Source organism: Chiloscyllium punctatum, chromosome 21 (assembly GCF_047496795.1).
Source record: "Chiloscyllium punctatum isolate Juve2018m chromosome 21, sChiPun1.3, whole genome shotgun sequence".
NCBI classification, from domain to species: Eukaryota; Metazoa; Chordata; class Chondrichthyes; order Orectolobiformes; family Hemiscylliidae; genus Chiloscyllium; species Chiloscyllium punctatum.
The window spans coordinates 17,366,664-17,383,590 of record NC_092759.1 but is presented as its reverse complement, the minus strand read 5'-3'; the positions used below and the strand labels follow the sequence as shown (position 1 = coordinate 17,383,590).

Here is a 16,927-nt window from a genome sequence, read left to right as displayed (position 1 = left end):
CAGTCCAGAGATGTGCAGGCTAGGTGAATTGGCTATGCTAAATTATCCATAGTGTTCAGGGATGTGTATGTTCGGTGCCTTAGAGGGAAATGGGTCTGGGTGAGGGTCGGTGTGGACTTGTTGAGCTGAATGGCCTGTTTCGATTCTATGATCTGCTGAGTTTCTCCAGCAGTTTCTAGTTTTGTCCAGACCTACCTGGGATCTTTCAAATCTGCAGCCAAATCAAATCACTAATGTTTTTCCTTCAACCACCCGCCCCTGCCAAATTCATCCATCCCAACCTCTTCCCCTCACCGCGATGCTTTGCTAGGCTACCATTCTAAACTGAACAAGCTCCCAGTCGACAGCAACGTAATGATGACCATTCAGGGTGAATGTATGTGAAATAGAGCCAAATATTGGGTAGGCTGCCAGGAAAACTCCTGTGCCTCCTCAAACCACGTAGCCTCAGTATCCTTTACTTCAAACCCAAGAGGGCAGGTGGAGGGAACAGGATCTTGTAAGAGAGTGCTATCTCATCAAAAAGATGGCATCGTCAACAGTGCAGCACTGTGTCTGAAGTGCATTTGGAATAGTGGCTTGATTGTTCACATGCAAACTGCATTTGAGAGGACAGAGTTATTGATTATCCTGATTAGCTGAACGATACAAAATGAAGATTACTCAGACACCTAATATTATAGGAGAAAGTGAGGACTGCAGATGCTGGAGATCAGAGCTGAAAAATGTGTTGCTGGAAAAGCACAGCAGGTCAAGCAGCATCCAAGGAACAGGAGAATTGACGTTTTGGGCATAAGCCCTTCCTCAAAGAAGGGCTTATGCCCGAAACGTCGATTCTCCTGTTCCTTGGATGCTGCCTGACCTGCTGCGCTTTTCCAGCAACACATTTTTCAGCAACTAATATTATAACTTACTGATGAGATACCAATGAGATGTACTTCAATATCAGAGAGGTTTAAGCATGAAATAGTGAGCACTAAATGTAATGTGAATGTAGCCCCTCACAACAGCAACAGAAAATTTGGGATATTGATGATAACTGGATGGATATTACTGATATAAATTCCCTAAAACACTTTTTACATTGTTAATAGAATTACAATCTCAATGTCCCAAAGCGCTTTACAGTCATTGAAGTACTGTGCCATTAGCAATACCATTAGCTGTACTGCTTCAGCTTTAAACTGTTGCTCAGGGTACTGTACAAATGCAAGTTTGTCATTCTTTCAGTACTGTACTATGACCATCTGCATGGAATTTATGCTCATGTCCCTGGAATAGGGTGTGAATCCACAAATCTCTCTCAAGCAAGAATTCTATTCAGTGATCGGTTGCTGATGGTGAGGATCAGTAGGCTAGATTCCAATCCTAAAAGATCTCTTTTACCTTGTGCATAAATCTTCATGTTGAGGAACCAGTAGCAATTATTGTTCGCAAGTAGTTTGCAAGCAGGTAATGCAGATCAACCAAGATTACCATCAAGCTAGCAGTATCGACATTTATAACAAGACTGTTAGATAAATATAGCTGTCTAAGTAAAAGACTATTAGATAAATATAGCTGTCTAAATAAAAATGAAAGCTTATGGTGCTACCGAATAAATCTTGCTAACTTGTGTGGATGGTGACAGTTAGAGGCAGACCAGGATTTGCAATGATTGTTGAGGAGTTGCACAAGTTAGGGGATGGCGAGCATTAAAAGGTCAATGCTGCTACTCACCTTGAGCAATAATTCTTTTATTTTTAAGAGTATCTTAAAGGCATTGAGTAGAATTGTTGCTGAGTAATGGTTGTTTACTTTGATCAACTTCAAGAGTATGAATCCAAATCCACTATAGAAAGGTGTACAATCATAGACTGACCTCAGAAATTTACATGATGTATTAAAAACTCAACTGATTCATTAATGTTCTACAGGAAAGAGCTGGCATCGCCCTTACTTATGACATAATTTCATTTGATAGCTAACTGTGTCATCTGAAGTAACTTAGTAAAGCACTCAGTAGTCCAAACAATTGCTGGCATGTCTATCACCTACACAGGACAAGGGATGGCCATTAAAACTGATCACATCCCAGTCACACATGTTGATATCAGTAGCTGATTGGTGCTATATAGGGTAATTTGATTTTTAAAAATTAATTGATGGGATGTGGGTGTTAGTGGTAAAGTGAGCATTTATTCTCGTCCAGTGCTCTTCTGAGAGGTGGTGAGCTGCTGCCTTGAGTCACTGCAGTGTGTTTAGCATATGTAGATTACATATTTCCAAGTGAGGTTGGTGAGTGGCTTGGAGGGTAACTTGTTAATGGTGTTGTTTCCATATATCATCTTCCCTTGTCTTTTTAGATTGTAATGGTTGTGGGTTTTGAAACCGTTATCAAAGGATCTTTGTGGAATTCCTGCAGTGTACCTTGTAGACAATCTACAATTCTGCAACTGAGCAGCGGCGACGGTGGAGGGAGTGGATGTTTGTGGATATGATGCCAGTCAAATTAATTACTTTGTCTTGGATGATGTCGAACGTTTTGAGTGTTGGAACTACACACATCCAGTGCTGTTTTTCTTCAAAGGGAAAGGGAAGAGTCAGGCTTGCTTGCAGGTTTTATGGAGAGCTGAGATCCCAACTGGTGTCTTTTCTCTTAGTTCTGTGACAAACTGCTACTTAAAACCAATCCAAACATTTTCAATTTTTTCAATTCAAACGTACCTGATGCTAGTTTGTGTCTCAAAAATATCAAATCCAGCTTCATTAAAAAAATACATGTCTTCACATAACTAATAAGTGATTGCATAGTTCCATGTTTGTTTTAAATTATTTTAAAAAGCTGGTAATCCAGACTTTCATATTCCAGTTTAGATTTCAAACCAAAAGATATTTAGTCCTTACAGTGGAGAGATTAGTGAAGTTGCAATTCTTCACCTTCGAGTAAAGAAGGTTAGGGGAAAAAAATTTAATAGAAGTATTTAAAATCATGATGGCTTTAAAAGAGTAGAAACTGTTTCCACTGAATGAACATGGTATTTGAGGGATATTGATTAAAATTAATTGGCAAAATTCCTGGGCGCCTTTGTGAGTACAGTTTTTCTTAAGCAGTGAGACGTGGGCTAGAATGTTCTACCTGATAGGTTGGTGCAAGAAGATGCACCAGTAACTTTCAAAAGGGAATTGCATCAGTATTTGTTTGGGATTAATTGGATAACTCCTACAAAGTGCTGGCACAGATGTGATGGCCCAAATGACCTTCTATGCTGTATGATACTGTAATGCGCACAGGATGAAGGATCGGGGACTTAGCATAATGTGTGTGGCGGGAGCAGATGTTCACTTGGATCTGACTTGTTTCTGCTGGATGTACACAGGATCTTATAGCATTGATGTAAGACAGCTAGAAGGTTACACCCAGAAAAAGAAAAAGGATCTTCCACCAGTGATTGTTCGTGTCCTCCGCAAGTTCAGACTTTGTCATTTTGGACGGCCTGACAGATATTCAGAATGTCCATTTCAGGTAAACACCATAATTGTTATTTTCTCATTCCAGTTTACTTTCGCTGGATTGCAGTTCTGTGTACACTTGGAATTCTTCAGCACATGACCAAGTGGACATTCTCATATAAGACCCCAGAGAGTGCCAGCAGACTGAGACATTGAGGAAACTAGATTTGCTCCCACAGAATTGACAGGAATTCTCACTTTCTATGTTAGTTCTCTCGAGCTTGGTTGTACGTTCCCTCTGAACTGTTTCTAATTGATCTTTGACAGCATCTCCATATTCTCTGGCTGATTTATTTGAGGGCCTATGGATCTAATTTGTAAATCACTCCATGGTTTTCCTTCACTTTGCCTCAGCGTGGTGTTCAGCCTCCTGTTCCAATGTGCACTCACTCTTCTCGTTCCTTTACTTGGCTCAAGTCATTCTGCATTCCCTCTTCCTTCTCGGAGCATCAAACTCCATTAAAATCTTTCGTTTTCATTCTACTAACTTCTTTGTGTTCTTCCTGCCTGGCACTTAACTAGGTAAAAACAATAACTGCAGATGCTGGAAACCAAATACTGGATTAGTGGTGCTGGAAGAGCACAGCAGTTCAGGCAGCATCCAACGAGCAGCGAAATCAATGTTTCGGGCAAAAGCCCTTCATCAGGAATAAAGGCAGTGAGCCTGAAGCGTGGAGAGATAAGCTAGAGGAGGGTGGGTGTGGGGAGAGAGGAGCATAGAGTACAATGGGTGAGTGGGGGAGGAGATGAAGGTGATAGGTCAAGGAGGAGAAGGTGGAGTGGATAGGTGGAAAAGGAAATAGGCAGGTCGGACAAGTCAAGGAGACAGTAACTGAGCTGGAAGTTTGAAACTAGGATGAGGTGGGGGAAGGGGAAATGAGGAAGCTGTTGAAGTCCACATTGATGCCCTGGGGTTGAAGTGTTCCGAGGCGGAAGATGAGGGGTTCTTCCTCCAGGTGGTGAGGGAGCGGCGGTGAAGGAGGCCCAGGACCTCCATGTCCTCGGCAGAGTGGGAGGGGTAGTTGAAATGTTGGGCCACGGGGCAGTGTGGTTGATTGGTGCGGGTGTCTCGGAGATGTTCCCTAAAGCGCTCTGCTAGGAGGCGCCCAGTCTCCCCAATGTAGAGGAGACCACATCAGGAGCAACGGATACAATAAATGATATTAATGGATGTGCAGGTAAAACTTTGATGGATGTGGAAGGCTCCTTTAGGACCTTGGATAGAGGTGAGGGAGGAGGTGTGGGCACAGGTTTTACAGTTCCTGTGGTGGCAGGGAAAAGTGCCAGAATGAGAGGGTGGGTCGTAGGGGGGTGTGGACCTGACCAGGTAGTCACGGAGGGAACGGTGTTTGTAGGGTGGAAGGTGAGCACTAGGGGCGTTCTGTCCTTGTTACGATTGGAGGGGTGGGGTCTGAGGGCGGAGGTGCGGGATGTGGACGAGATGCGTTGGAGGGCATCTTTAACCACGTGGGAAGGGAAATTGCGGTGGAGGGCGTGGGTGGTGTCTCGAACGTATGTGGGGAGTTCCTGGACTAGGGGGATAGGACAGTGTCAAGGTAGGTAGAGATGAGTTCAGTGGGCTCCCCACATACGTTCGAGACACCACCCACGCCCTCCACCTCCTCCAAGACTTCCCTGGCCCCCAACGCCTCATCTTCACCAAGGATATCCAATCCCTCTACACCTCCATCCGCCATGACCAGGGCCTCCAAGCCCTCCGTTTTTTCCTCTCCAGACGTCCCCAACAGTACCCTTCCACTGACACTCTCATTCGTTTGGCCGAACTGGTCCTCACCCTTAACAATTTCACCTTTGAATCCTCCCACTTCCTCCAGACCAAAGGCGTAGCCATGGGCACACGTATGGGCCCCAGTTATGCCTGTCTCTTTGTTGGCTATGTAGAACAGTTGATCTTCCGTAATTACACCGGCACCACTCCCCACCTCTTCCTCCGCTACATTGATGACTGCATTGGCGCCACCTCGTGCTCCCGCGAGGAGGTTGAGCAATTCATCAACTTCACCAACACATTCCACCCTGACCTTAAATTTACCTGGACCATCTCTGACACCTCGCTCCCCTTCCTGGACCTCTCTATCTCCATTAGTGACGACTGACTTGACACTGACATTTTTTACAAACCCACCGACTCCCACAGCTACCTGGATTACACCTCTTCCCACCCTATCTCTTGCAAAAATGCCATCCCGTATTCCCAATTTCTCTGCCTCCGCCGTATCTGCTCCCAGGAGGACCAGTTCCACCACAGAACACACCAGATGGCCTCCTTCTTTAGAGACCGCAATTTCCCTTCCCACGTGGTTAAAGATGCCCTCCAACGCATCTCGTCCACATCCGCACCTCCGCCCTCAGACCCCACCCCTCCAATCGTAACAAGGACAGAATGCTCCTGGTGCTCACCTTCCACCCTACAAACCTTCGCATAAACCAAATCATCTGCCGACATTTCCGCCACCTCCAAAAAGACCCCACCACCAGGGATATATTTCCCTCCCCACCCCTTTCCGCCTTCCGCAAAGACCGTTCCCTCCGTGACTACCTGGTCAGGTCCACACCCCCCCTACGACCCACCCTCTCATTCTGGCACTTTCCCCTGCCACCGCAGGAACTGTAAAACCTGTGCCCACACCTCCTCCCTCACCTCTATCCAAGGCCCTAAAGGAGCCTTCCACATCCATCAAAGTTTTACCTGCACATCCACTAATATCATTTATTGTATCCGTTGCTCCCGATGTGGTCTCCTCTACATTGGGGAGACTGGGCGCCTCCTAGCAGAGCGCTTTAGGGAACATCTCCGAGACACCCGCACCAATCAACCAAACCGCCCCGTGGCCCAACATTTCAACTCCCCCTCCCACTCTGCCGAGGACATGGAGGTCCTGGGCCTCCTTCACCGCAGCTCCCTCACCACCAGACGCCTGGAGGAAGAACGCCTCATCTTCCGCCTCAGAACACTTCAACCCCAGGGCATCAATGTGGACCTCAACAGCTTCCTCATTTCCCCTTCCCCCACCTCATCCTATTTTCAAACTTCCAGCTCAGCACTGTCTCCTTGACTTGTCCGACCTGCCTATCTCCTTTTCCACCTATCCACTCCACCCTCTCCTCCTTGACCTATCACCTTCATCTCCTCCCCCACTCACCCATTGTACTCTATGCTCCTCTCTCCCCACCCCCACCCTCCTCTAGCTTATCTCTCCACGCTTCAGGCTCACTGCCTTTATTCCTGATGAAGGGCTTTTGCCTGAAACATTGATTTCGCTGCTCGTTGGATGCTACCTGAACTGCTGTGCTCTTCCAGCACCACTAATCTGGCACTTAACTACTCAGAGTCGAAAAGGGTGGCACTGGAAAAGCACAGCAGGTCAGGCAGTATCCAAGGAGCAGGAGAGTCGACATCTTGGGCATAAGCTCTTCATCAGAATTCCTGATGAAGGGCTATGCCCAAAATACCGATTTTCCTGCTCACTGGATGCTGCCTGACCTGTGCTTTTCCAGTGCCATCCTTTTTGACTCTGACTCTCCAGCATGTGCACTCCTCAGTTTCTCCTACTTATCCACTCACTGCTGATGTGGTGTAAATTTTCAATTTGGGGCAAGAAGATTGGCATTGTTCTCCTCTCTAGTCCAATAGCTCCGGAGCTGCTTGTTGTTTCTCATGGTCACGAACCTGCTGAAAAATACATATATATAGATGTCAGAACTGGCTGGCTGTAATGGGCCACTCAGACAATTGATTGTTGAGACTTAGTCCAAGCTAACAATGAGCTCTTGAGGGAGGAGGAGAAAAGACTATAGCAGTAAAGCTTGCAATTAAGTGGTTTCCGTGCACTTGCAAACTATTTAAAGTAGGAGTGCTTTTATTTTAGTGAACATGTTCTCAATTTCTATCCTTTAGGCCAAATTTCTCGTAGCTGATAAGTCAGGCTCAGCAACAGTTGTGCTGTGGAACTCACTGTGTATGGATTGGTACAGACATCTAGAACCAGGGATGGTGGTGCATCTGCGCAACTATGTTGTGAAGAAAAGTTACACCACACGTATGGGGCAAAACCCTGAAGTTTCAAAGGAGCCAGCCCTAGGTACTGTAATAATGCAGCTTTCTTGATTTGTCTGTTTAAGACACTGAAGCTTTCCGTTCTGCATTTGTAGTTTTAGAATAATGTTCCCTCTATACTGCTCCACCGAACGCTCACTAGATAAGTCCACATGGGTTAGACACAAATAAAACACTGTTACCTCAAACACTTAGTGTTCCAGCAAGATAGATCTCAGAAGGAATCCAAGCTTGACAGATAATATGTTTAATTATTGCATAGAATTAGAAAACGTGGAGAATAGGAACAAGATTAAGCCATTTGGCATGTTACAGTATTCAGCATGATAACGTCTGATCCTCTTTCTCAATGCCCATACTCCTGCCTTATGCCTACACTCTGTTTCCTTTGGTCAATAGAAATCTGTTTCTTTATTAACGTATTCAGTGAATTGGCTTCCATAGCCTTCTGTGATCAAGCATTTTAAAGGTTCACCACCATCCGAGTGTAGGAATGTCTCGTCATCTCGACAGAAGTAGCCTGTTCTGCTTCCTCAAGGGCTGAAGATGGTCATTACACCTGCCTCAGGAGAGAAGAGACCTGGGACCAATGCAAGACACATGGAATTGGATTCACCATCAAGAACAAACTTGTCACTGACTCAGAGGTTCCTGAGAGCATCAGCAATCACATAATGACTGTCTACAATTTGCCAAGAACTGCTAAACAACAGTCGTGAGTGTCTGCTCCAACTCTTTATGCCATAGATGAATCCAAAGAAGACTTCTATTCTACCTTGGATGCCATAGTCATCAGCCTCCTTTGGGAAGATAAAAATGATCTTTCTTGGAACTGTTGCTGCCAGGGTTGGAAAGGACTTGCAATCCTGGAAAGGAACCATCAGAAAGGAAGGAGTTCAGAATTGCAACTGCAGCATGATTCTTCTGCTCACCAAATATGTGGAACACCCAATATGTTGGCCGTCTCCAACACACTCTTCTGCCAAAAAGACCATTTTGGGACTTTGGGGAGGCATACACGGTCTAAGTATTGGGACATGATCAAAGGTATCATCATTTGATCCTGAGACCAAGTGCTGTTCTCGTTACCGAGGTGGTCACCAAAGCAGACAACTGCTGCACAGGCCGCTGTCTCATTCGTTCCTCTGTGTCCATCACATGCCATCAGAAACAGCTGAAAACTAGGAAACAGTTCAGGGAAAGGCTCAAAGCTGAGTGGCTTCAAGAGTGACTTTCTAATAATGTCTTCACCAAAATCCCCAAAGAGTTGATTGTAAGGGAGTGAAGGAAAGAACTGAAGATGGTCATCAACCTATGCTGTGAAGCAACCATCAGCTACAAGACCAGGAAAGACCAAGACTGTTTTGATGAGAATGACCCCATTATTCATCCAGAAGAAATTGAAAGCTATCCGGGCCTAATGTCATCAGCGGGGCAATGAGGAGAGCTCAACAAAGGCAGACCTACAAAGAAGAACTAGGGAAATAAAGAACTACTGGCAGACTGGAAAAGCTAAAGAGCTGTAATTCCTTGCCAAGAAGCACAACATGGGAGACTTCTTCAGTGCCACCAAGGAAATTATTAGATCCAGCAGCATTGGCGTCAAATCAGTACTGAGTCAGGATAGAACTATTTTGAGAGGCAGAGGAAAATATCAGCCTCTGGTAAAAACATTTAATGGAACTCCTAAATCATGATGCAATAGTAGGTGAGGAAGTGTTTGATGAACTTCCCATCGAAGGTTATCTTAGACTCCCACCTAGTGTGGCAGAAATCAAAGCCACCATTAAACATGAAGAATGGGAAAGCTGTTGGAGTGGACGGGATACCAGTGGACATTTTAAAACTTGGAGCAGAGCTTACCTGTCATCCCCATCGAATGTTCCTGAAAGTTTGGGACAAAGAAGAAATCCCTGCCAATCTCAGGCAAGCTGCCAATGCCACTGTCTTCAAGCAAGGAGACAAAGTGGACTGTAGGAACTACTAGGAATCTCTCTAGTCTCCATCATCAGGAAGATCAATGCCCGAATCCCTTCTGAGGAAATCCTTTCTGAAAGCCAATGTGACTTCTGACCAAACTATGCAAGTATGGACATGATTTCACCGCTCAGCAACTCGAAGAGAAATTCCACGAGCAATCCAACTAGATGGCGTTCATTGATCTGACCAAGACTTTTGATTCAGTTAATCAGGAAGTGCTATAAAGACCTAGTCAAAGGTCAGCTCTCCAGAGAAATTCGTATCATCATCCATGTCATCCATAGTAAGATGTGGTGATAGTCCTCACTGACAAAATATAATAATCCTTCTGAGGTCAAGACAGGAGTCAAGCAGGGATGTGGCATTTCCGCACCCTTTTCTCCATCTTCATCACTACTCTTTTTCATGTTGTCAAGAATAAGCTTCTGATGTGGACATTGTCATCACGATGGACAGAAACCTTTTCAACCTCACTGGATTGAAATCTAAGGGGGCAACTTTGACCTTGTTTGTGAAATTTCAGTATGCGGATGACAATGTCTCCGAAGACACTCTTTAAGCCTGGCTCAACACCTTTGTGGAAGCATACCGAAGAATTGGTCTCTGTGTCAACCTGAAGGAGACTCAAAACCTTTATCAACCTATCTCAGTCAAGTTCAATGGACAAAAACTTTCAAATGTGGATTGTTTCCCATTCCTAGGAAGTTACCTCTCGTCTAAGGCAGGCATTAATGTGGAGATTCAACATCACATCCAATCTGTGAGCGCTGCCTTCAGACGCTTAAGGATGAGAGTCTTTGACAATCGTGACTTCAGTGCTGATAGCAGGATTCTTGTGTATAAGGCAGTCAGCTTTTTGACTCTCCTACATAGCTCCAAAACTTGGACGATGTATATACATAACCTCAAGAACCTGGAGACCACATCAGCTGAGAGTTTAGGCATACTAATGTCAGTATCCTTGGAGCAGCCAGTAGCACTACCAACAAGACCATATTCATTGAAACTAACACCACTGGGCCAGCCACAAGCGTAGGATGCCTGAGTTCCAACTGCTAAAGCAAATCATCTTTGCCTAGCTCTGGGCAGATACTTAAATGAGAAGAGAACAAAGAAAGCACTTAAGAGACTTGCGAAAAGTTTCCCTCAAGAAGTGCAACATAGATATCAATGCATGAGGGACACTCTTTCAGGAGAAGCTGACTTGGAGGAAGCGTGTGTTTGAATGGACACAATTCTTTGAGAATGCACAACGGCAAGAGGAAATATGGAAAAGGAGCCAGGCATAGGAATGTCAGCGATCTCAAGGCCAACGAACAATTATACCTCGTGGAGGCACCTCTCAGATATGTGGTCGGGCTCATCATCCACACAAGGACTCACAGAACCCATGAACTTTGACACGTAACTTCCTAGGTGTCCATTCCCGTTAGTGAGGGATTGCCAATGGCACCAATAGAGGGTAATATGTATGAGATGCTATGTGGGAATAGATGGACATAGAGATCATGAAGGGCTGTGGGGATGGGTTTTAGAATAACTTGGCATGAGTAGCCATTGGTATGGAGCATGAGGGGGTGTATACCCTGACGTGGGACGGCATGAGAAGAACCTTTTGCACTTGTCTTTTCAAAAGATTCTCCCATCACCAATTCTGGTTCTAACATCTTTGAATCGTGACTTTGAAAAAGTTATTCAACTCCATTAAGATTGTGGAAGACCAGGACTTGCCTATCTGTGCACTGGAGTGAGCCATATTGGGAGTGGAAGGTGCATGCTTACCACCTGAAACAATCCCCACTCATGAAAGGCTGTGGTGAAAATTCATAACTGGGGAATAGGGGATGGGAATCCGGGAATCTGGTTCTGGTCGCCTCTCCCTGATTTAATGAAAATCTTGGCCTTTATATCCACCTGAGAGAGCAGACAGGCTTTTGTATAAGGTTTTGTACGAAAGCTGCTCTTTTTCTGAACTTGAAGCAGTCCCTTAGTACTGTAGTGACGGCCTGTCTTCTGTCTTGTGTATCAGGAGTAAGTTTCTCATCAATCACGGTGCCATGGCTGAAACGTATTGCTTCTCCAAGCTCCCCAGACATGTTAGCCAAGTAGTAATTTGTACAATAAACCTTATATAAAATTATAAAATCAAGGCCTTAGATGGAGACAGGACAGAATAGCAGATCTTTAAATGCATGCATTATCACAGAATTACCTGCTCTGTATCTCCACTTCAACCGAAAATGACAATTATTGTTGATTGCATGTATGTGTAACCACAGAAGATACATTTTTAATTAAGATAATGTCAATGACCTTTACTTCATAATTGAACTTTGCTGTTTAACCTTTGCACTGTTTCCAGAGCTAAATTTAAACCCAAGGAATCCAGCAGCTGAAATTACCGTGATCAATGACAAGGATGTTAGAGAAGAGTGGCACTTACCAGCGCTGCAGTATTGCTTTGTCACCAGGTAGCACACACTTCCTGCTTTGTGCTAAATAACTCAAATAACCCTTAAGCAAAATAGCAGCCTTGAAGAAAAGAGTGGCCTTAAAGCGTGATCCAACCTCAGGACCAGATGTTTTCCATCCCGGGGTTTTAAATGAAGTAGGTGAGAATATTGCACATGCCCTAACTATAATCTTTTAGAGTCTCCCTGATTCTGGAACCATTCCTTTACATTGGAAAGTTTTGCACATTCCTTCACTGTTTAGGAAAGGTGAGAGGAGAACCAGGGGATGAAAGACCAGTTAGCCAAATATCTGTTGCCATGAAATTGCTAGAGTCTTTAAAGAAAAATGAATTAATTACAGCAGCAGAAAGCCTTGATCAGAGAGAGCAAATGTGGATTTGTAAAGGGTGGGCTGTGTCTGATGAATCAGATTGCATTTTTTTTAAGTTCTGACTATAGTAGTGAATGAAGGATTGTTTTTGGTCGTTATCTGAATTGACTTCCAGAAGGAATTTTAGGAAGTTCCTAAAGAGACTGTTAACTACAATTGAAACTTATGAAGTTGATGGTCTGGTTAGGAAATTGGCTGGCAGTCAGGAAAAATGGAGAGGTTATTTAATTAGCAAAATGAAATCAGTGGTCATAGAGTCATAGTGATGTCCCTCATGTATTGGTACTGTGAACCTAAACAGTTCACCATATCTCTTAGTAACTGAGCTGATGGGTTAGAAAGCCATGTAGCCAAATTTGCCAATGCAACAAAGATAGGTAAGCAGTGTAGATGGTAGTAACTACTGTCGTGAACAGTTACAGAAAGTATCAAAAAAGAATAATAGAAGTCTGACCTTTACATCGAGATGAAAACAATACAAGGTGGTAGAACCTGTATTTTAACTGTACAAAACATAGTTTAGACCATGTCTGGAGTGAGTGCAAGGAATTTGGTCAACTGCATCTATCTATTGATCATGGATACAGTACAAATAATTTGCCTTAGGAGAAGGGAAATATTTTTAAAAGGACATGAGTGATACCTTGTTCTCACAGTGGGTAGTGCATCTATGGAATGAGCTGCCAGAGGAAGTGGTTGAGGCAAATGCAATTACAACATATAAAAGGCATCTAGATGGGTATATGAATAGGAAGGGTTTAGAGGGATATGGGTCAAATGTTGGCAAATGGGACTAGTTCAGATTGGGATGTCTGGTTGTGGCGGACAAATTGACCTAAGGGTCTGTTTCCCTACTGTATAGCTCTGTGACTATTCTGGGATGAATATTCATAACTAGGCTGGAGAGGGCGCAAGAGGAATATTTTAGTTTCTCAGAAGTGTAATTAGGAAACACTTTTGTTCACTCTCAAAGTTGTTCTGAACTCACTGCACTGACATTTATTGGTAAATTTCAAACTGAGATTGATGCTTGTTAATTAAAAGGGCATTTTTGGGATATGAAGTTAGGTTATAAATCAGTCATAGTTTTGTTGAATGATGAAACAAATAATTTTAATTAACCTGCCTTGACTTACATCCAGTTCAGGTGAAACTTTAACTTAGGCATTTAAGCCAAAAGATAAGGACACTACCACTGCCCCACAGTACCCCTTAACATTTATGACACCTCCGGGACAGGTGGGAGTAGAACCTGGACCTTCTGGCCCAAAGGTAGGGACTGTACCATTGTACCTTTAAGACTCCTGAATGGTGGATTAGGGTTGGATAGAATTCCATGTATGTCATGTTGAACTTTCTAATAACTGGCAAGGATAAGCACCTTGTGCATTACATGATAAGTTGAAATGTTGTAGTCACGTATTTTGCTAACACTGAAATGTATTGGGATTGAGTAATGTTTCACTTTTGTCGGTGTGCTAGTCATGGATGTTGGTCATTCTCTAGTTCCTTATCCCAGACTCCATTGAAACTATGGGCAGAGTCTTATTAAAAGGCTATACAATTGTAGAAAAACATTGACGATCCCTGACAAAGTTCATGATTTGGACATTGAATGTCAGAAAGATGGATCTTAGTTGTGACGGCCATCCATATTAGAATAACCTGTAGACATACTTTTAGAGTTCATTTTTTAAATATTCGTGCATGGGGTGCTGAGATCACTGGCCAATTCCTCATCCATTTTCCTGGAAAAGGTGTGGTTAAACCACATTCTTAAACTGCTGTAGTCCTTGGGTTCTGTAGACATCTACAGTGCCGCAGGAAGCATGTTTCAGGATTTTTGACCCTGTTATTATGAATGTACGTTGATGTGGTATTTTCATGCATCTGCTGCCCTTGTCCTTCTCGATGGTAGAATTTGGGTGTTTGGAAGGTGATGGTTCTTAATTATATGCTATTTCTATAAATTTGACATGATCTTTAGCTAACTACGAACTCTCTTTTGAATCCTTTTCTTTCTCGTCGGGGTGTCTGCTGTTGTATCAATGTTGACCTCTCCTTTTTGTTTTTTACTCATTGGGACAATTCACAAGAATTGGAGGCGGTGGCATTCACTTGCTACCGAATATAGTTATCTATCTTGGGAATACTGTGTCATCGATTCTGTGGGGTTTTTGCATGGCTGTTGAGCCCAATTCTAGAGCCACATCTCCAATCACACATTTGGCAGCTATTTCCAGGAGGTGGCATTGATCCTTGGCATTGAGGGTGTTTGCATTTCTTTCTCTGCTTCCTTTACTGTGCTTCCTCTTGCTGACTGTCATTCTCGAAGAATTCTATTCCTTCATACAAGAGCTCCCTCTGAGTTGGTTTCTTCTGAACGAGGATCTCCCATGCGTTGAAATCTGTGTTGCATTTCATAAGGAAAGCATTCAGGGAGTCGGTGACACTCTTCCTTTATCCTCCTCTTACTTGAGTATCTTCTTGGAGCTGGATGAAGATGATTTGCATTGGAGCTCAGGCATCCTACATCAAAAGGTGTGGCACTGGAAAAGCACAGCAGGTCAGGCAGCATCCAAGGAGCAGGAGAGTCGGTGTATCGGGCATTAGCCCTTCCTCAGGAATGTAGGGGGGGGAGACACGGGGCTGAGAGATAAATGGGAGGGGGTTGGGACTGGGGGGGGAAGTAGCTTGGAAGGCGATAGGTAGATAAAGGTGGGGGGTGATAGGTCAGAGCAGAGGGTAGAGCGGATAGGTGGGAAGGAAGATGGACAAGTAGGATTGTTCAAGAGGGCAGGGTCAAAGAGGAGGGTTGGATCTGGAGTAAGGTGGGGGATGGGGAGATGAGGAAACTGATGAAATCGACATTGATGCCATGTGGTTGCAGGGTCCCAAGGCAGACGATGAGGCGTCCCTCCTGCAGGCATTGGATGGCTTGGATTTGGCGATGGAGGAGGACCAGGACTTACATGTCCATGGGGGAGTGGGAGGTGAAGTTGAAGTGACCGGCCATAGGGCGATGGGGTTGTTGGGTGTGTTGCCCTATACTTGTCCTCCCGGCTGATGTGGAAAATCCATCTCAAACAGCCTTAATACTACCTCTCAGGGGCCTTGAGGCAGCATCTATACATAATCTCAAGTTTTGGAGCAATATTGAAGAGGCAGAAGAATAACTGTAGTCAGTTCTGATATCACATGATAGTTCCTTTTTCATCCAATCTCGGGTTATAAGAAAATTGTTCAATAGCCACGCCATTTAAGCTAATGGGACTGAAATTGCATTCTAGACAATACAGGTAAAGAAAGTTCACATTTTTCAAATAATGGTCTAACCTCTTCAATTGCGTTAAAGCCAATTCGAGTTGAAGAAATGCACGTTATTAGCAGAATCAGCTGTACTTTTGCATTGCAAGATTTTGGTACCAGCATGAAAGTTAAAGTCCATCATCCTTAGGCATCCAAAAGTGACACTCGCAGATTGGATGCGATATCCCAGATCTCCGCATTAATGTCAGTCACAGATGAGATTTAGCTTCCTTGGTAGAGGAAATGTTCGATGTTTGGACGGATTTCTTTGTTGATCTTAATGGAGGAATGGACTGAAATTTGACCTGGGACAGGTTTGTAAAGGGTTTGAGTCTTCTTGAGATCGAGACTGAGATTAATTCTTCGGTATGCTTCCACAAAGGCATTAAGTTAGATTTGAAGATTCAATTCCGAGAGCACGGAGATGATCTCATCCGATTACCAAAGTCAAGTGAGCTCTGTGTTGTTGTCTTCGTGAATTTTGACTGGTTGAGGTGGAAACATTTTCTCTCTATTCTGTAGACGGTAGTGGTGACGAAGATGGAGCAAAGGGAGGGGTTGATGACACATCTTTACTTGACCACTGTCTTGCCCTCAAAGAATTCTGTTATATTACAATTGATGAGGACCGTCGCCAATATCTAGCCATAGAGGAGACAGAGGATATTAATTAATTTCTTTAAGCAGCTGGTCTTTGACAGGGTCTTTCAAAGCACTTCTGGATTGACTGAGTCAAATACGGAACATTTTTACAGTATGAGTAGATTTGATTTGATGTATTATTGTCACGTGTACTGAGATACAGTGAAAAGTATTGTTTTGTGTGCTAACCAGATACATCATACCTTACATAAGTGTACATTAGGGTAATAGAACATAATGTAGAATATAATGTTACAGCTACAGAGAAAAATCAACTCTAATATATGAGAGGTCCATTCATAAGTCTGATAACAGCAGGGAAGAATGAGTTCCTAAATCTGTTGGTACAGGTTTTCAAACTTTTGTATTTTCTGTCTAATGCAAGGTGGTGCAAGAGAATAGAACTGGGGTAGAAAGGGTTTATGTTAACTGCTTTCCTGAGGCAGCAGAAGTGTAGACAGAGTCATAGAAGGAAGACTGGTTCGTGTGCTGGACTGGGGTGTTTTTAAAACTCTTTATAATTTCTTGCAGTCTTGGGCAGAGTGCTGTGATGTATTCGGATAGGATGCTTTCTATGGTAAG

At 43.8% G+C, this 16,927-nt stretch overlaps 1 protein-coding gene across 2 annotated transcripts in view; it reads left to right on the top strand.

The window, feature by feature from the left end:
- The window catches only part of LOC140492610 (RPA-related protein RADX-like), a 42,772-nt gene that overhangs the window by 1,522 nt on the left and 24,323 nt on the right, over nt 1–16,927 (top strand). For both annotated transcript variants that reach the window (XR_011963587.1, XM_072591621.1), the window contains exons 2-4: nt 3,360–3,505; nt 7,412–7,595; nt 11,913–12,021. Coding sequence is in view for 1 of the 2 variants with exons in the window: in XM_072591621.1 (XP_072447722.1) it covers nt 3,360–3,505; nt 7,412–7,595; nt 11,913–12,021 (439 nt within the window). In the remaining variant the exon portion in view is untranslated. The remainder of the gene's footprint in view (nt 1–3,359; nt 3,506–7,411; nt 7,596–11,912; nt 12,022–16,927) is intronic.